Below are 20,671 nucleotides of genomic sequence, written 5' to 3' on the forward strand. Positions count from 1 at the left end.
AAGTTTCTTAGTATATAAAAGAAACTATATTCACAATTAGCAGAAATCCCACATCGGAAGATGATGGGAGTTGGGGAAGTTTCTTAGTGTATAAAAGAAACTCTCCCCTCTTTGGTTTATCGCACCCAAATTTGTATCTCTTCTTCCTTATTAATTGATAGCCTTAGTGCTCGGAGACGTAGGCAACATTTTGGCCGAACTCCGTTATCAAATTCTGTTAGTGTGTTCATTCTTTTGTTTTCTTCTTTTGTGGTTCTGTCAGGGTTTTTCCCCAACAGCAGTCTTCTATAGGTTTAGCTCAGTTGATGTGTCAAACTGCCAATAAAGGATTGATGATGCGCTATAGAGGGATTTCAGATGCTTGATCAAATACCAAATTTGATCAAGAACCAGAAGTTCTTCATAAAAGTCGAACTTGATTAAATGCCAAGTTTAATCAAATACCGGAAGCGCCTTATATAGAACCGAAGTTAACATAAAACCAGAATGCCTTGTATAAAACAGAACTAGTTAAATACCGGAAGACCTTGATATAAAACTAAACTAGTTAAGGAAGGTGAACTACTAGTGAAATACCTTGGAGTACCCCTGTCATCAAAACAACTCCGATACAATCACTTCAGACAACTGGTAGAAAATGTTAGAAATTCTATCTTGGGTTGGGCTACGAAAAAACTGTCTTATGCAGGTAGAATCGAGCTCGTTAAAAGAGTCATCTTTGGAATTATTGGCTACTGGGCACAACATATAGTCATCCCAAAGAAAGTAATAGATGAACTCGATAGAATCATGAGAGACTACATCTGGGGAACACAAGGCAGAGGAGGAAAAAAAAGTCAAATGGGAGGATGTTTGCACTCCCATAGAAGAAGGCGGACTAGGAATAAAAAGTTGTGTTGAATGAAATAAAGCCCTCACCATCAAGAGCTTATGGGAGTTGGAGCAAAAAGAGGACTCCCTATGAGTCAAATGGGTGCATACAAGATTTATGAAAGAAGAGTAGAGTATCTGGACACGAAGCATCAATGAAAAAATGGCATGGTCATTGAAGAAAATCCTAAAAACAAGAAAATATGCCTTTCAAATGGTGAAAACCACAATTGGAAATGGAAGAGGGGTACTATTTTGGCATGATCTTTGGCTGGATAATATTCCCATTATATTCAAAGAAGAAATGCAAGGAAACAGAGTTAGAAGAGAATACATCAAGTACTCATTTAGAGACGTCTATGAAGGTAAATGTGATTCACTTTTGAGGCGTATTCCAGAAGGTGATAGAATCCTAAACCTAATGAGGCAGAAGCAACTCAATGAAAGTAATGATGAAATATGCTGGAAAATAGAAAGCAATGAGAAGTTTATTACAGGAAAGACATGGGAAATGATTAGAACAAGAGGACAGGAGGTAGATTGGCATAATGTGGTATGGTCTCCAAAGATTATTCCTCGTCACCAATTTATTCTCTGGCTGGTATACAGGAAAAGGTTGACAACAAAAGACAGAATTCGAAAATACATAAACATTCCTGATATCAATTGTGTTCTATGTTCGGGAGTTGAGGAAAGCATAAACCATTTATTTGGGGAATGCTCTTTTGTAATACAAATCTGGAAGATGTATGCTGCAAACATGAACATCATCAACTTTCCAGGAATATGGGAAGAAATCCAAGAGTGGATGAAGAATAAAGCAAAAGGAAGATCCTTATATGTAAGTATGTTGAAATGCTATTTTGGAGCAGTAATCTATAATATCTGGAAAGAAAGAAATTCAAGAACTCACAGTGGAATAAGTAGAACCGCTGAAGATATTTGGAGAGATATAACTTCAGATGGAAATGCACTTATTCAATCCTGGAGAGGAATCGAAAGAATGAAGAGAATAGAAAGCTCTGCAAGATATGAGATATTTCGTTTGAGAAGGTCACAAGTAGAATAAAAATAAAAACGTTGTAGGCTCTAATTGATTATTGTTATTGTCTATAATTCAATTATTGTTTCATTGTCAAATCTAGTTTGAGTTTTTTTTTAATGAAATGGCACTAAGCTATTTTCCCAAAAAAAAAAACTAAACTAGTTAAATACCAGAAACGCTGATATAAAACCGAACTGGTTAAATACCGGACGCAGTTCTTTAAAAACTGATTTGGACAAAATACCGGACGCGCTTTTTTAAATTACCGAAGTGAAGATAAAACCGGAAGCGCTTCTCCAAAAACAGATTTGGACATAATACTAGACGCTCTTATAAAATACCAAAGATTTGGACAACCGGAAGCACTTTGGAAAAGCCGAGCCGATCAAAATACCAAAGCGTTTCTACATAAACCGAGCCGAATAGAAAATCAGACACGCTTCTGTAGAAACCAAAGCCGAACAGAAAACCGGACGCGCATCTGCAAAATACCGAAGTAAATTAAACACCGAATTTGATCAAATACCAGACAACTTTCCGTTTCGGTTTTCTTCACTTTGACCCTACACATAAAAAATTTAATACGCCTCAGTCTTATTAATACACTTAGAATTAATGATTAACTTAACAATTTCTCCCTTTTTGATTATTTAAACTAAATTATCAAAACCGGTAGAATCATTATAGTAAATGTCCTAGATTAATTTAATCTAACAATTTCTTTCCTTTTAATTGTTTAAACTAAATTATCAATACCTGATAGTTTTATAACGTTGATTAATTATCTTAAGTTAATTAAAACTTTAGTCTAACAATTTCTCCTTTTTTAATTTTTTAGAATAAATTATCAAAACTAGTGACTTCGTTCTAACAATTTCTCTATTTTTGATTATTTAAACTAAATTATAAAAACTAGGCGAGTTTATATTAAATCAGTTTAGGCATTATTGTAATCTAACAATCTTAAATTATTTTTAAGGTAAGAAAACTTAGACTCAGGAAGTGGTTTTATGAGGATGTTAGTCACTTCATGTTTGTTGTTTGTCATATGCTATGTCTATCAACAAGCGACTGTCCAGATATCATGCATAACCTTCCACGCTGCAGTCCTGTTTTATCTGCATTCATAGACAATAGCAAATATGGTACCCATTTTTCTTTGAGTTTGTGATGGATTAGTCCCTTGGGAATCCATACCTTAATTATGGTTATGGATTTCCCATTGTGTGCGTGTGTGATAAATTTGGCAGATCTCTTACTACATGTTAATGATTCTTTAGCTTCAAATGATGATTTTGGTAAACATTTCTTGACTTTCTGTCATGTTTTTCCTTGTCATACCAACTGGTTTTCATTCTTTCAGGTTTCAGTCAGCTTGAAGCTGGCTTAACATAAATCACTTCATCCTTTAAAGTTAAATCATCACAACTTGGATCAGTTCCCTTTTTAGTGGACTGTCCCTTGACAAAACTTATTGAAGAAAGTTTGCCTTTGTTGGTTTCAACTTTTTGGTGGACTTGTCTGGGTTGCTGTTGTCATAGCCTAGGCCAAATTTGCATTTGACATACCTTAGTTGACTTGTCATCTGATTGACTACATCCCCAGATTTTTTCCATGCATCGATCACGTAGTTGGCTCTATTGTTTTCTTTAGTCAACATTTGAACTGTCTCCTTGAGCTTCTCGTTCTTAGATGATAGTTCATTTGTCTTACTAATCACGTTGTCTAGTTGAGTTGAAACGAGATCAAATAATTTCTTGTACTCAATGACCATGTCATTGAGTGTAGTAATCAAGTCTTCCTGAGTGAACTCTTCAGAGGATAAATCAAATACATCATCGTCGTTCGCCATGAAACATTTGATGCCCTCATCATCGTTATCGATGGATGAGCTTGAGTCCGAATCGCTTTTGGCCCATTTACTTTTGCTTTCTTCAACCATCAGCATCTTCTGATCATTCTTATGCTTGGATGTTTTATAATTCTCCTTATGTTTCTGATCAGTAGTCTTCTTGTCGTCTTTCCTTAACTTTCGACATTCGGACTTGTAGTGACCTAGAGTATCACAATTAAAACACCATATGTTAGCATTAGATTCATTAGAGTTATTATTGAAAGATGAGTTAGATTGATTCTTCCTCATATATTTTCCAAATTCTTGACAAATAAAGTCATCGCATCTTCGCTGATCTGCTTAGCTGACTTGATGAATGATGGAACAACTGCCTCAACAACGGACACTAGTGTCTTAGTCGTGGTCGAGGATGACGGCTCATCTTCATTCCTAGAGTTCATCTCGAACACATGGACTTTTAGATCGACAAACATGTCGTGCAACTCCATCTTTTGGAGGTTTTTGGACTCCTTCATCACCATTGACTTGATGTCCCAAGCACTAGAAAGAGCCTTTAACGCCTTGACGATGACTTTTTTGTTGCCATAGACCTTTCCCAGAGTAGAAAGTTCAATGAAAATGCTGGTGAAGCGTTCGTCAAACTCGTTCATCGATTCCCCTAGGCGCATCTTGATGCTATCAAACTTTTGAGTGATAACCATGAACTTATTCTCTCTGGTTTGTTCGTTGCCCTCACAAAGTTGGGTAATATTCTCTCATATTTCCTTGGCAGTGGAACGTGCTTTAATTTTTCTAAACATGTTCTTGTCAAGAGTTTTGTAAATGATTTTTTGGCCACGTTGTCTAGATTGACCATTCTCTTATCTTCGGTTGTCTAGTTGCATCTTAACTTCTCAATCTTTATCGGGCCATCAGTGATAACGAACCACATATCGCCATCTTTGCCGAACAGATGTACCTACATGCGAATCTTCCAATCATCATACTCTTCCTTGCAGAACATTGGGAGTTTGTTGGAGATAGACATGATGATATCTGATTGCTTGAGAATAGAAACCCTCGCTCTGATACCACTTGTTAGGAAAGAAGTCAACAATAGCAGGGGTTGACCAAATATTGTTAACCGCAAAAAACCTTCATTTTATATAACGAGTCTGTTTAAACTCTTGACCAAAGTCAAGTGTGGAACGACTTGTTTAATATTTGTTGGAAGTTAATATTTGTTTCTATTCTTCACAAGTCTTCAAAAACTCTTGACCAAAGTCAAGTGTGGAACGACTTGTTTAAACTTGAAGCGGCATGTAAAGAGTTTGGATGATTCGGAAAATAAATAACACAAGACATAAAGTTTGTTTATGGATGTTCGGAGCAAAATCTCATACGTTCACCCCTTCTTCTCAACCTTAAGAAGAATATTCACTAGAAGATTTGGTTTGAATACAATGTTTACACAAACCCAGTTGGACAACCAAGACTTGACAATGCCTGATTCTGAACTCCTAACACACAACACTCTGTTGAACAAAACAGATTCTGTCAACTTACAATACTGAAATCTCACATAGAAAGAACAGTATGTAATACAAATTTATATTCTAGAAAACTTGTAAACTCTTAGACTAGAGAGCTTGAGCACTTGATTACAGAAAAGCTTAAAACTCGTGAAAGCAGATAGTAAAAACGGTCAATTAAAAGGTTTTAGTATTCGAGCGCTTGAAAATAGTTAAAATGGTAGAGGCAAATTGTCCTCCAACTTCTTTTGAAATAGATAACACCTAAACAGATATATTTGCTTTAGAGGACACCTGTCCTATTTCGGTTGGATGCGTGATAGGGTAGTACATTAGAGAATATGTTTTTGATCGTGGATGTACATGATGAAGATAGTGCGCAGAATATTCTTAAGGAGATCGTGGTGTACTGGGAACGTACATCACATGAAATTTGAATTGATTTAGCACGTGACAGTCTTTTATAGGTTTAGCTCAGCTATTGTGTCAGACTGCCAATAACGGATTGATGATGCGTTGGAGAGGGATTTCGGATGCTTGATCAAATAACGATTTGATCAAGAACCGGAAGCTCTTCATAAAAGCTGAACTTGATTAAATACCGAATTTAATCAAATACCGGAAGCACCTTATATAGAACCGAAGTTAACATAATATCGGAAGGCCTTGTATAAAACCGAACTGGTTAAATACTAAAAGGCCTTGATATAAAACCGAACTGGTTAAATATCGGAAGCACTGATATAAAACTGAACTAGTTAAATACCGGAAACACTTATATAAAACCGAACTAGTTAAATACCGGAAGCGCTGATATAAAACCGAACTGGTTAAATATTGGACGCGCTTCTTCATAAAGCGATTTGGACATAATACCGGACGCGCTTCTAAAATACCAAAGATCTGGAAAAACCAGAAGCACTTTGGAGAAGCCGAGCCGATTAAAATACCGAAGCGCTTCTACAGAAATTGAGCCGAATAGAAAACCGGACGCGCTTTTGTAGAAACCGAAGCCGAAAAGAAAACCGGACGCGCATCTGCAAAATACCGAAGTAGATCAAACACCGAATTTAATCAACTACCGGACAATTTCCCGTTTTGGTTTTCTTCACTTTGACCCTATACATAAACAATTTAATACGCCTCAGTCTTATTAGTACACTTAAAATTAATGATTAACTTAACAATTTCTCTCTTTTTAATTATTTAAACTAAATTATCAAAACCCAATAAAATTATTATAGTAAATGTCTTGGATTAATTTAATTTAAGAATTACTTCCTTGTTGTTTAAACTAAATTATCAAAACATGATAGTTTTATAACGTTGATTAATTATCCTAAGTTAATTAAAACCTTAGTTTAACAATTTTTCCTTCTTTGTTCTAATAATATTTTATAAAAAATATAATTATATATAATTTTATAATTGTTTTTTTTTTAATATGATATAGCAGAATTTTCCAATACCAAAGAAAATAAGGATGTTAATAATTTATTTATTTTTTCAAAATAGAACATAACAAGAATGATATATATATATATATATATACTCTTCACACCATTGTCAACTCTACTTGCATTGTCCTAAAGCCCAATAAAAACTAAGTTAAATTTTTGGTTGTTCAAGAGTTGGATGTTATACCATTTCAATTTCTGCCTCAAGAAGTATATGTACCATATTTATACACATTGATGTAAGTAAATTTTAAGTGACGTCTTGTTTTTGAAGGTATAACTAATTATTACTGATAGAAGATTTATTTAATTTATAATGTAATTTTTTTTATAAAAGTATGTTTCTTCTATGATTTAAAAATAAAATACAATTATTATTAAAGAAATATAATAATTTAAAAAATAATACATGCATCATAATTAATAAATGTCTAAATAATATTGTTATAGAAAAGAATGTGTTATACTGAATGAAGTAAAAAGTTCACTCTAATTAATATGATTTATGTTTAATAAAACAATTCAAATTATGTTATAAAAAATATAAATTGCTGGCACCCTTTGTCATATTTCAGCAAAAAAAAAATGGTTGCAGGTACTTTTGGAAGAAAAAAAAAATTAATAATAAAAAAATATTTATTTTCAATATGTTAAAATCTAAATTTAAGGGTTTACATTTTAATTTTAAATAAATTCTTAAACTAGTTAAAAATTTATTATTTTAAAATTTTAAAAATTTTAAAATTATTTCGTTGATAATTCAAAAAAATATACTTATTCAAATAAATAAACAAACTTATTTTTTTTAGCTATAACTTTGATTTATTATTATTTTTATATTTAATTATATATATATATATATAAATAAAAATAATAATATATAATTAATATTTTTTAAATAAAATTTTATTATTTTAAATAAAATTTTGATTTTACTAATTTGCAAAATGTGTAACCATTTTAAGTAAAATTAGATTTTGAGGTTATTACTTGAATCCATGGTTAGATATTTTTATTTTATTTATTATAAAACTTGCACAGTCTGAAGGCACAAATTCTTAACCAAATTTTCGTTTTCCTTGAACACAATTTTGACACTAGAGCTAGCACAAGTATATGAAATTTTATTATTATAGCCTTTATGTATATAATAAAGTTAAATTTGTGGTGAACCAAAATATGATTTTTTTTTTTAATATTTTTATGAATATTAACTTTACTCTATATTTACGCAAAAAATAAAATAAAATAATTCATATTATTAACTTTTTAATGTGCTGTTTATAAATTTATTAAGATAAAATAATTCAAATTTTATTTCATCTTAAATAACCAATAGTCTTCTAGTTCTGATCACCGTAACCGTTCCAGCAAAAGAAAACTGTTTAGTAATTAGGATGAGTCTTTTTGCCACCTAAAATGTTTCCGGTAATAAGATTGTGAGCAAGATTGGAAGGCTACTGACTTTTTAAGATGAAATAAAATTTAAATTATTAAGATAATTAATAATTTATCTTAATATATTTATAAACACGCACATTCAAAAATCAACAATAATAATAATATGAATTATTTTAAATATTTTTTTGGGTAAATATAAATTAAAATTAATATTTATAAAAAAAAATGTATTAAAAAAAACCATATTTTAGTTCACCACAAATTTAACGCATATCCTAGCGTCAAAATTGTGTTGAAAAGGAGAAAATGAAAAGGGTTAAGAATTTGTGCCTGAGACTGTGCAAGTTTTATAATAAAAATAAAAATATCTAACCATGGATTCATTAATAACCTCACAATCCAATTTTACTTAAAATGGTTAAACATTTTCAAATTAGTAAAATATCAATTTTATTTAAAAAAATATTAATTATATATTATTATTATTATATATATAATTAAATATGAAAATAATAATAAATCAAAGTTATAGTTACAAAATAAATTAAGTTGGTTTATTTATTTGAATAAGTATATTTTTTGAATTATAAATATAAATTCACTTATTTTTTATAAAATTAAAATAATTTATAAATTTATAAAATCTTAATAACTTAATTTTTTTATTTTTACAAATAACTAATAAAATGGTGGATTTAAAACTTGAAGGGCCCATATTTGGGTTTAAGTATGATTTTGAAGTGATTATTTAAAATCTGCCCTAAATATAATTCTAAGCAGGACGGTGAAAGAGACACAGAGCGGCTATCTCTTTGCAAGAATGGCGGACGAAGACTACGAAATCGACACGTAATTTCTCTATTACTGTTTAACTTCTTCAATTATCTCTTTACCTTCTTTCTTTTATAGCTTTTGATTCACGCCTTCAACTTTCTTGAACAAGAAATTGAAAGAAAACTATGTATGCTTCAAGTTGAATATGGTGTTGTGTGTTCCAAATCATGAATGAGAAGATTACCCTTCTGTAACAAATCCATCAGGACCCTGATTCCACATTCCATACTTTCTTAATATAAGAATGGGTTGATGCATCAGATAATTTGATGGAACATGTTTTGATAATTCCTCATTCCTGTAACGTTTTAGAATAAATGCTCGATATTCATATATGGACAATGTAGTAGAAATAAGGGGTAAAACTAGTACCTCAAATGCAGCTTTCCTCTATTGTATGAACTAATCACAAAGATTTTTCATTCTTTCAACATTTATTGACTGATTTGGGAACAAACTTGATTACACAGTCTGTCAGTAAAATGTTATGCAAATTGCTAGTCTCAAATTACTTCGATTGGATAGCACTGATAAACAAACAATAACATCTGGATGGAACTGAAGTTTATCTACCTTGCCCATAAACATGATTTCATTCTTGAGCCTCCTCTTTCAATCTCTTTTATGGTTTAACTTATAGCCTTCAGAATTGCATCATGCAACACTGTTCTTTACATTATAGGGCACCCTTTCTAAGCAGCTCATTGATTATGGGATCTTCTCATAAGTTTCTTACATAAGCAGAACTTATCAGAAATACTTCCAGCTTTCATCAAACCCTAATCGTTTCTTTGTTCCCCAAATGCTGAAACTTTTTTTTTTGATAAAAGATATGTGTCTTTATTTCCATGTCGGAACCTTTGTATCGTATTACCCCCTTTGTCCCATTTTATGTGAAGCTTTAATATTTGGGGCGAGTTCAAGGGATGGTCTTGAGAGATTTTTGGACAAAATACCCTTAAGAAAAAGGAATTTAACATACAGTTGTATCCCCTGCTGTTGGCTTAGGGCAGAAGATGAGACTTGTCTGGCCAAATCTTGTTCAGTAACAGCCTAATGCCTTCTGCATCAATCAATTTCATTATAAGCTCAGAATATAAGAGTCTCAAAACAAACCAAAAAAGGATCTCAGAAGAGTATCCTTCCACATGAATCAAGTCTTGTTTGGAATCATTTGTTTCTATTTCTGATTAATCTGGTGAATGTATAGGTATGAAGACGAGCCAGCAGAGCCTGAGGCTGAGGTGACTGACTGACTTCACTTTTTGAAACTCATCAAGCAAAACTAGTTTCGTGGTCTTATGCTTATCTAATATATATTATTGATAATGAATGTGTGTCAGGAAGGGGTAATAGAGGAAGAGAACCCTGAAAACGCAGACAATGAAGAAGTTCCTGATGCTCTATTAGTTGATGGTGAGGACAAAGAAACAGAAGTAGCTGAAAAAGATCGTAAAACATCAAAATACATGACGAAATACGAACGTGCCAGAATTCTTGGTACTCGGGCATTGCAAATCAGGTAAAAACAGAGCATTATTTTTTTTATAACTATTATGAATTGAAAATAACTTGTTAATAATAACTGCATTGACTAACTCCAGCATGAATGCACCTGTGATGGTTGAGTTGGAAGGAGAAACTGATCCTCTTGAGGTGAGAACTGAGAGGAAGAGAACCCCTTTTAGTGCCTCTTTTCTTTCTATCTAATTGTGTTCATATTCGGTTTTGCAGATTGCAATGAAGGAACTTCGACAACGTAAGATACCTTTCACGATTCGTCGCTATCTGCCTGATGGAAGGTATGTATGCATGATGTTTGATTATCCTTGCATTTTTTGGTTCACTTGGAATTGTAAATTGTAAATTGAAATGATTTGGGTTGGGTTGGGTTCCGTTCCCATTACAGTTATGAAGACTGGGGTGTTGATGAGCTGATCGTCGAAGACTCGTGGAAGAGGCAAGTTGGTGGCGATTAAATTGAAGCTTTTGAGTCTCCAATTTTTTTTAGTAATGTTACCATATTTTTAGCTACTATTTTGGTCTTAACTTCTCAGCAAGTTTTGAAAAGTGAAATGCATATTTTTTTAGGTATCAATTCATTAATTATTTACAATTATAGCATTATTATTAGCTTATTATTTTAGTTACTACTGTATGTCATTGATATAATTTAAACACTAAACTTTCATTAAGACCGGTAAACTTGAATATAGCATTTACCTTAGAAATGAAAATTATAAATATCAAAATAAAATTATGCAAAAATAACTAGTTTTAGACCCAAAAAATGAAAAAAAAAAAAAAAAAAGAGATTTCTGTCAGTTTATTCAATTGTAAGTATTAAAGAAAATAGTGCTAGTTGACAATTGTTCAGAGATTCTTATAAAATAAATAATTAGACAAATTAGTAATTTTTAATAATATTATTTATTATCTTCAAATAATTAATTAATTGATTTAAATTTATAGAATAAATAATTTAGAATATGTTATTTTTAAATTTTCAAAAAAGTAAATATATATTTGGAATATTTTATATCTTCTAATGACAAAAGTATGTTAGCCTTAATTACTGGAAGTTGTCTCTAAAAAATTTGGAACAAAAAAATTACAAGAGAAAAAGTTTCAGATATAAAGTGCGTATATAATTTTGAATTAATTTCAAAAATATATTATTTATTAATTTTTGTTTAATCACAAGTCAAGAGAGATTACAAATTTTAAATTTAAATTTTAATAAAAGTTAGTTGGATGTGTAGATTCCAACTGACTGAGTAGCTCGGTTAACTCGGGCTCAGTTTGAGATATATATATATATTAAGGTTTTGAAAATCGTTTCGGTTATCAACCCGGTTTTTGTGGTGTATTTCGGTCCGACCGGTTCAACCGGTTAAACCACTGGTTGAACCGGATTTTTTTTCTTTTTTAAAAAATAAATTTAAATATATTAATACATAAATTATATATATAAATTAGTTAGACATATAAAAAAAATGCTCATTAAACTTAATAATTGTCAATTAAATTTAATAATAACTAAATTTAATAATTATATATATAATTCTTTCTTTTCTCTGTGTCTCTTTACTTTAATAAATTAATAAATAATAACTAAACAAAGAAAAATGCAAAACAAAAGTAAAAACAAAAAAATAAAAAGTAATAAATTAATAATATAGGTTCACAGTCATATCTCAATAGATTGAATAAGTGAAAAGTACAACAAAGAAATAATTAAATATTATTATAATAATATTATAATAATAATTATATAAATTTTATAAAATTTACCTTTTCAACCGGAAAAAACCGGTTTGTTTTTCAGGTTAGACCGGACGGTCGGACCGGATTTTGACCGATTCGAAAGGTAACCGTTTTGAAGATAAAACCCAGACCGCTCACCAAACCGTTTCGCGGTCGGACCGGTTAGACCGCCGGTCGGACCGCGTATTTTAAAACCTTGATATATATATATATATATATATATATATACTTTATACTTTGAAAATATGTTGATATTATATATTTTTATAAGTTTATAATTTTATTAATACTACCATAAAGATATTTCAGATATTATAATAGATTTATTATATTAATAAAAGGGATTGAAAAGCCATTCACGTTTTTTTTTTAATTATCCTTTTCATTTTCTCAAATCTAAACCTACGAATCAATTCAAAATTCAGAAACTTCACATGGTATTAGAGCAGGATGTTCGTTGAAATCAAGAGGACGAATAATACACTCATATTAACACCGAAAATTCTTCTTTCAGTAATTACCTTTCATATTCTTCAACAAATAGTTCGAACGGTGAAAGATCAAGAATGTCTGGAAAGAAAAAACACAAAAATGATGTGCTAACGATGCGTAACTCAGACCATACATTTGCGATTATATGTACTACTATTTTTACTACTACTTTTATTGACGGAAATTATATTGGCTGGAGTAGTGGTGTGCGATTAGCGTTAGAAACGAAATCAAAGTTAGGGTTTATTGATAGATCTTTAGTTGTACCAAAAGAATCAGAAGTTTTTTGATAAATGGCGAAAGATGGACTGTTTAGTCCGTTCTTGGATTCTAAACACAATGTCGAATGAGATTAAATCAAACTATTCTTCCACAACCACAACGTTGGACTTATGGCTTGATATTAAACAACGATAGCAAGAAAACAACGGTCCACAAGCTTATCAGATCTAGAAGGGCATTAGTAACCTGAGACAGGGTACATTAAGTCTTGAAAAATAAATTTTCAAGATCAAAAACTTTGGGATGAATTAATGGTTTTAGAACCTCTACCAGCATGCGATTGTGACCCAAGAACTGTTTGCTATTGCAGAATGACAAAATTGGTGGTCCAAGTTGATACATCAAACAAAATGACACAATTTTTATTGCAGAATGACGAAATTGGTGGTCCAAGTTGATACATCAAACAAGATGACACAATTCTTAATGGGATTGAACGAATATTTTGATAACGCAAGGCAACAGATTCTCCTCATGGACCCAAAATCAAGCTTAAATTGTGCTTATGCCATGTTTTTTTAACATTGAAAGACAAAGGAAAGTGCATACTTTAATGAATGAACAAACAAATAGTTTTGCAATGTCTATATAGGAGAGTTTTGATCAACAAAGAATTCAGAATAATACTCGAAACAATAGAGGAAAAAGATTAAATAACAGCAAAGGAACAACAAACATATTTTGTACACATTACAGGATGGAAGAACATACTCAAGAAGGATGCTTCAAGATCATAGGTTATCCGGAGTGATGGAAAGGAAACCGAGATCAAAAGATGAAAAATTCTGCAAATGCAGCAACTACTGTAGTGAATAACCCCTTTTCCTTTTGTGAAGATCAACCAGAATCATCATTAAATCAGAATACTAAATTCAGTAATCCTGAAATTGCTGATGTGGCAAAGGAATTCATAAAAGACTGCAAACCCAAGGAAAAGGTAAAGATAAGTACTACGAAGGTATGTCTTCTAATCAAAATGTGCATAGTAATAATAAAGAAAAACATCGTAGATAGTGGTGCTAGCTGCTATATTTGTTCTGAGTTGAGTTTGATGACTGATGTTAAAATGATAACTAGCATGCCTTTATTCTTACATGATGGAACATCTAAAAATGTAAAACATATAAGTAATGTTAGACTTTCTACAAAACTAAAATTATATGATGTTATGCTTGTACAAGGTTTCACATATAACCTAATTTTAGTTTCAAAACCTTCCAAGAAACAATATTAGTTGTCAATTTTCTTCTACTGGTTGTCTATTGCAGGATGTTAAGGACAATATGATCATAGGCAGATGAGATCTTTTCCAGAACCTATACTTCTAGAAACTGAATTAGGAAATAAAGTGTATAACACATGTAATGATTTCAAGTTGATACATAGAAGACTTGGTCATCTATCTGATATAGCACTTAAGCATGCTTACAATTTAGATAAAAATGATAATTTTTATTGTGATATATGTCCTATATCTAAATTGAAAATGTTATCTTTTAAGTGCAATATGCCTAAAACTATAAAATATTTTGAACTAGTTCATGACATGGATATATGAGGCCCTTATAAAGATACATCTTTTATTGATTGTCCTTACATGCTCACGATTGTAGATGACTTTTCAAGATTTACGTGGACATATATGATTAAATAAAAAAATATTATTTGTCAAACTTTTATTGATTTCTATACAATGATTAGAACACATTTTGAATCATCAATCAAAATGGTAAGAACAAATAATGCCCCATTATTAAGTTACGAATTTCAAATTTTTTTTAAAAAAAAAAACTGCTATTTTAAATCAAAAATCTTGCCCTTACACCCCACATTAAAATGGGGTGGTAGAGCGAAAACACCAACATTTACTACAAGTAACACGTTCACTGCTTTTTCAAGTCAAATTACCCACAATTTTTTTTGCCATTTTCAATCCTTATGGCCACACATCATAAATATGATCCCTTCACAAATTTTGAATTGGAGAATCCATTTTTAAAATTGTATAAAGAAAATCCAGATCTATCAAATCTTAAGGTGTTTGGTTGCTTGTGTTATGTGAAAAATAACCTTCCACACAAAACTAAATTTGAGCAAGAAGGGAAAAAATGTATTTTTATTGGTTATTCATGTGGACAGAAGGATTATAGTGTTTGATATTTTAAATGAAAATATTTTTGTATTAAGAGATGTAACTTTTTATGAAAATATTTTTTCATATCAAAATGAAAGATTTTTTTTAGAAAAACCCCAAAACCCTACAAATGTAGATTTTTTTGATAATTCTGATGAAAAATCAGAATTATATAGTGAAGATAATCCATTAATTTCAAATGATTTTGATAATCAGCAAATTGAAAATCAAAATTTTGAGTCAAACACATCTACACAGTCTAGTCCAAATGACTCATTGATTCATCCACAAGAACAACAAAGAAAAAGCAGCAGAGATAGAAAGCCTCCTACTTGGCTTGACAATTGTTGTCAATTCAAATACAAATAACAATGATAAGTCGTATACTTCAAACACATTCTCTTATTCAACTACATGTATAAATGCTGAACACCTAGGGTTTTTAGAAAATATATCCACTATTAAAGAACCACAAAATTTTAAAGAAGCTGTAAAAATCAAACATTGGAAAGATGCTATGGATGATGAATTAACAATTTTAAAATAAAATATTACATGGAGTCTAGTTCACTCCCTAAAGGGAAAAAGCTATAGGTTGTAGATGGATATACAAGACCAAATTGAATCCAGATGGATCGATTGCTAAATACAAGACACGTTTAGTGGCGAAGGGATACAATCAAAAAGACGACATTGACTTTCACGAAAGTTTCTCCCTAGTTGCTAAAACAGTCACTGTAAGAATCTTATTTGTTTTAACATCTATTAATAACTGGTTTTTGCAGCAATTTGACGTCAACAATGCATTCCTCCACGATGACATGGAAGATGATGTTTTTATGCACCTTCTAGAAGGATTAACGGGAGAATTAAATAAACAAAATCTGGTATGTCATCTAAACAAAAGCCTTTATGGCTTAAAACAATATTCAAGGCAGTGGAATAAAGAGTTTTCAAAACAAGTAATTCATTTTGGTTTTGTTCAATCAAAAACAATTAATTCATTTTGGTTTTGTTCAATCAATTAATGATAACTGTTTATTCATTTTTAAAACTAAAAAAATATTTACTGTCTTTTAGTTTATGTAGATGATATACTTATTGCTGAAAATTCTATAGAAATTATAAATGATGTTAAAAATTATATTGATAAAAAATTTACCATCAAAGACTTGGGCGAAGCCAAATATTTTCTAGATTGGAATTGCATCGTACTAAAGCTGATTTATTTATAAATTAGTGCAAGTACATTCTTGACATCCTAACTGACACAGGTCTTATTGGATGTAAACCAGTTGATATCCCAATAAAAAAAGAATTAAACTCAATGAATTAAACAGTCCAGAATTGGCTGAACCAGAGATGTTCAGAAGACTTGTTGGAAGTTTAATTTACTTGAGTTTTACAAGACCAGATATCGGTTTTAGTGTCCAGCAACTAAGTAAATATATGCAGAAACCGCTGAAAAGTCCATTGGAAGGCTGCTTTACAGGTTGTCAAGTACATTAAAGGCATGCCTTCACTTGGACTGTTTTACTCTTGTAATACTAATAGTGTACTTGAGGCTTTTTTAGATGCCGATTGGACAATTTGTACAGATAGTCGGAGGTCTCTTACAGGTTATTGTGTTAAACTTGGAGGAACTCTGGTGTCTTGGAAAACAAAAAAGCAAAACACAGTCTCACGATCCACTGCAGAAGCGGAATACCGAAGCATGGCCACCACTATATGTGAGCTGAAATGGATCACTTTTCTGCTGAAAGACTTCAATGCTGCAGTCTATCTCCCGATTCCTCTACGCTGCGACAATCAAGCTGCAATACATATTACTGAAAATCCAGTCTTCCACGACGAGAGAACGAAACACCTCGACATAGATTGTCATATTGTGAGGGACAATTTCAAATAAGGTTTTATTCAACCATTACATATATATCAAAATTCAACAAGCTGACATTTTTACAAAGACCTTGGAACTTCGGCTTTTGTTAATCTTAGAGACAAGATGAACTTAAGGGAGGTTCATCTTGAAGTAGGGATGTGAAAATATGTTGATATGTTGATATTATATGTTTTTATAAATTTATAAATTTATAGCTTTATTAATACTTGATAAATATTTCAGGGACGGTAAATTTATTACATTAATAAAAGGGATTGAAGGCTCCCAAAGCCATCTACGTTTCTTCTCAATCATCCTTTTTATTATTCTCAAACCTAAACTGAAGAATTAATCCAAAATTCATAAACTTCACCTACACAAATTTTTTTTTTCTCTATTTTTTATACGTGAGCATTTTTATAATCTGGTCATCTTCTCTTTCCACTTTTCTCTGTTACAATCAAATGAATGAGTAAATCAATTATCTATATTCCAGGTAAATGAACACATAAATATTTCCCGAACTCGATTTACTACCGTTCAAGTAATAATATTATCATATATTAGTAAAATATGTAATTTTAATTAATAAAATTTAATTTTTTGAGTTCGAATTTAAATAGCTTGAATTGTCAAATTTGAGTATAAATTTTGATACGTCTATATATATTATGAAAAGTAATAAAGGTGTGGACGGTATTACTAGCTCTATAAAATTCAAATTAAAAATAAAAATTATAATAACATTTATGTATGTAATAATGAAAAGTTTGTACTTTTCTAAAAATAAACCCGATTGAAACATATGAACCCGATCCATATACCAGGGTTTCCATGGTCTTGACCCAAACTTAACATGTAAACGGCGGACTGTGAGCGGCAAGACCCTAACTTGGAATCTCTTTGACGACCATTCACAGTTCATTTGATTGAAGTAGAAGTAGAAGTAGAATCAATGGAGGATGTGAAGGATTTTGCGGGAAACATGGATGTTGCTGGTACAACAACACACGAGAGAGATGAAGACTCGTCTTCCCTAGTTGATGATAGGGAGCCAAACGATGCTTCAAAATCAATTTTGATTGATAACGAAGAATTGGAGGTTATAAAGCAGCAGAATGATGCTGCTATTAGTGAAAGCTCAGTAAAATGTGAACTGCTTGATGAAATCGCCGTCGGTGGTAAGTCTGAAGCAGTGATGCTCCAAGTATCAAGTTATAACACTACAGATTCAACGAGCAACATTCACATGATGAACAAAGAATCAAATGAAAAGAATAAAGGCTCTAAAACGTACTCAAGAGAGGAGATTGAGGCGCTTCGATTTGTAGACACGGAAGCACAAACCAAAATTTGGACTGATGTATACCTAGCCCTTCAAATGAATGTCAGGAATGAGTATGACCGTTTGGTTCCTGGAGATTCTCGAAATCAGTCGTCGTCTTCCAATCTTGATCACCGTAATAAACAGTTCCGGCAAAAGGAAGGCAATCACCAGGGTTCAAGTAAGCCAACATCTTACTTCGTTTTAGTTTGATTTCTTTTGTTTAAGTTCTGTGCATGATTGGAGTCAGCAACCAAAACTGTTTATGTATTGGGTTTGTTGAATTAAGACTATGCTTAAAAAGTTTGGCATCCTCTAAGTGAAGATTTTCTATGGAATCTCAGGAAATGAAATGAAAAGCTCAAATGCCCATGATTTTGAGCATGAAGAGTACACTGAAGAATATGACAGTGATGATGATTATGTTAGCATTCAGAGACCTGCCTTTTATGTGACGGGTGAACCTGATTTTGAATCTGGACCTCCGGAAGATGGATTCGAGTATCTTAGGAGAGTAAGGTATGTATGTATGTATGTAGAAAGTTTTCCATTTGTTCTTGGTTCTTTAGGATGAGATAATATTGGTGGGTATGTAGATTAGTTATGCATTTCCCTCATTTTTTTACATAGGTGGGAGACATCAAGGGTTCCGAAAGTAAAAGTTGCCAAGCTGGAAAGAAATAAACTTAAAGAGCAGACTGTTTATATGCCAAAAATTCCTGAAATAGCTAAATGCCCTGAGCACTTACTGCCTAATAAACAATGGGAGGATGCTTTTCTAGCTGATTTCTCAGATCTAAGACTGGTATGATCTTCTTCTGACTGCTATTTCTGAAGTCTCTCATATTATATCTTTTTAGTAGAGAAAGGCGTATATATTTCCTAGTATTCTGATATGGATTGGTGTCTTATCAAAGAAACCAAAGGTTTCACATTCGATTCCCATTAAAAATACTTTGATTTAAAACCCGGATCACAAAAAAAAGAAATGGATTGGAATGGTATAATGACATGAATAAAATGATGGGAATGAGACCAATTAGCTTGAGGTTATTTTTTAAATATGACCCTATTTAGAAAATGCTACAAAGTTATACTGTAATTTTTTGGTATAAAAACCATGATCCAAATTCTTTACTAAATTGCGAATTTTGAAAAACATAACAAACGGAGAAATCATCTTAAATCATTTTTTATTATTCATTGCTGCTAAATAATAACAGGTTCTGTCAAGATTGGAAGATTCTGGTACTGAAGTTGCTGCTGCTAAGTTGTTCCCCAAGGAAGAAAACATCAATAAGCTTCTTGAAAACGACATTACTGTTGTCCAACAAGACTTTGAAAACATAATGACTACAGAAGAAAACAGCAACAGCGTGTGCGAGACTCTCGATTCTTCTGCATCTCCTGATAATACACCATTATCGGAGGAGAAAAATGATAGTCTTAATCTGGAAAGCTCAAACATTAAACCATCAAGTTGTGCTCAAAATAGTAGTCCCACTATGTCGGCAATTATGAAGATGGATTGTGTAGCTAGGGTTTCGATGTTGAGGAAAAGGATAAGCTTGTTGGAGAATGCTAATGCAATTTCAAGGAATGATTGTGTTTGGTTGTTTGCTCTTTGTGCTGCTGTTGATACTCCATTTGATGCCGACACTTCTGCTTCTGTTCGAAGTCTGCTTAGAAAGATTTGCAGCTTAAGAGCCGAGAAAATCGACATGGATGATGACGATGATATGGTTGTTATGCTCAATATCTTGGCAACAATTGCAGGTAGATATTTTGGACAAGCTGAATATTGAAGATTAGAGGAATTGAGATGAAGAAATAGACTGCTTTTGATCATTTTTGTTTATTGAAGGATTTTTTCTGCCTTCATTTATGGAAATTAATTAAATATGCTATAGAAAACCATTTTGGGTTGTAAAAGTCATTTCAATAAAAAAAACTAAGGAGGGAACAAAAGAAAATTATAATTTTTTAAAAATATCTTATTCAAATATTTATTTAGGTGAAATAATATTAAAAAAATATACTTTTATTTTATATATATATATATTAATTAATATATATATATATATATTAATATTTAATAATGTTTTTTAATTTAAATATTTTTCTAATCTATTATTTATGAAGATTGAATGGTTGAAATCTTATAATTTCTATACTTAAAAAGCTCAATTTTGATTTATACTATTATTATTGATAATTTTTTATATTCAATCTTATACATCTAATAATTTATATTGAAAATGTTTAAATTAATTTTAAAACAAATAATCAAACAAAATCACAATAAAACTATCTTTTC

The 20,671-nt window shown here is 31.3% G+C and overlaps 2 protein-coding genes across 2 annotated transcripts; both read left to right on the forward strand.

The window, feature by feature from the left end:
• The first annotated feature begins 8,904 nt into the window (after nucleotides 1-8,904).
• LOC124921972 (DNA-directed RNA polymerases II, IV and V subunit 6A-like) lies at nucleotides 8,905-11,086 on the forward strand. Its single transcript, XM_047462682.1, has 6 exons — nucleotides 8,905-8,988; nucleotides 10,184-10,217; nucleotides 10,317-10,495; nucleotides 10,578-10,629; nucleotides 10,708-10,775; nucleotides 10,883-11,086. Exons 1-6 carry the CDS (start codon nucleotides 8,960-8,962, stop codon nucleotides 10,950-10,952), a joined length of 432 nt encoding a protein of 143 aa, XP_047318638.1. The 5' UTR covers nucleotides 8,905-8,959; the 3' UTR covers nucleotides 10,953-11,086.
• A 6,859-nt stretch (nucleotides 11,087-17,945) lies between these two features.
• Nucleotides 17,946-20,279, forward strand: LOC124920967 (gem-associated protein 2-like). The gene is made up of 4 exons (XM_047461559.1): nucleotides 17,946-18,535; nucleotides 18,699-18,873; nucleotides 18,985-19,159; nucleotides 19,578-20,279. The coding sequence occupies exons 1-4, from the start codon at nucleotides 17,986-17,988 to the stop codon at nucleotides 20,157-20,159; spliced, it is 1,482 nt and encodes a 493-aa protein (XP_047317515.1). The 5' UTR covers nucleotides 17,946-17,985; the 3' UTR covers nucleotides 20,160-20,279.
• Nucleotides 20,280-20,671: the final 392 nt, after the last annotated feature.

Source organism: Impatiens glandulifera, chromosome 1 (assembly GCF_907164915.1).
Source record: "Impatiens glandulifera chromosome 1, dImpGla2.1, whole genome shotgun sequence".
Lineage (NCBI taxonomy): Eukaryota > Viridiplantae > Streptophyta > Magnoliopsida > Ericales > Balsaminaceae > Impatiens > Impatiens glandulifera.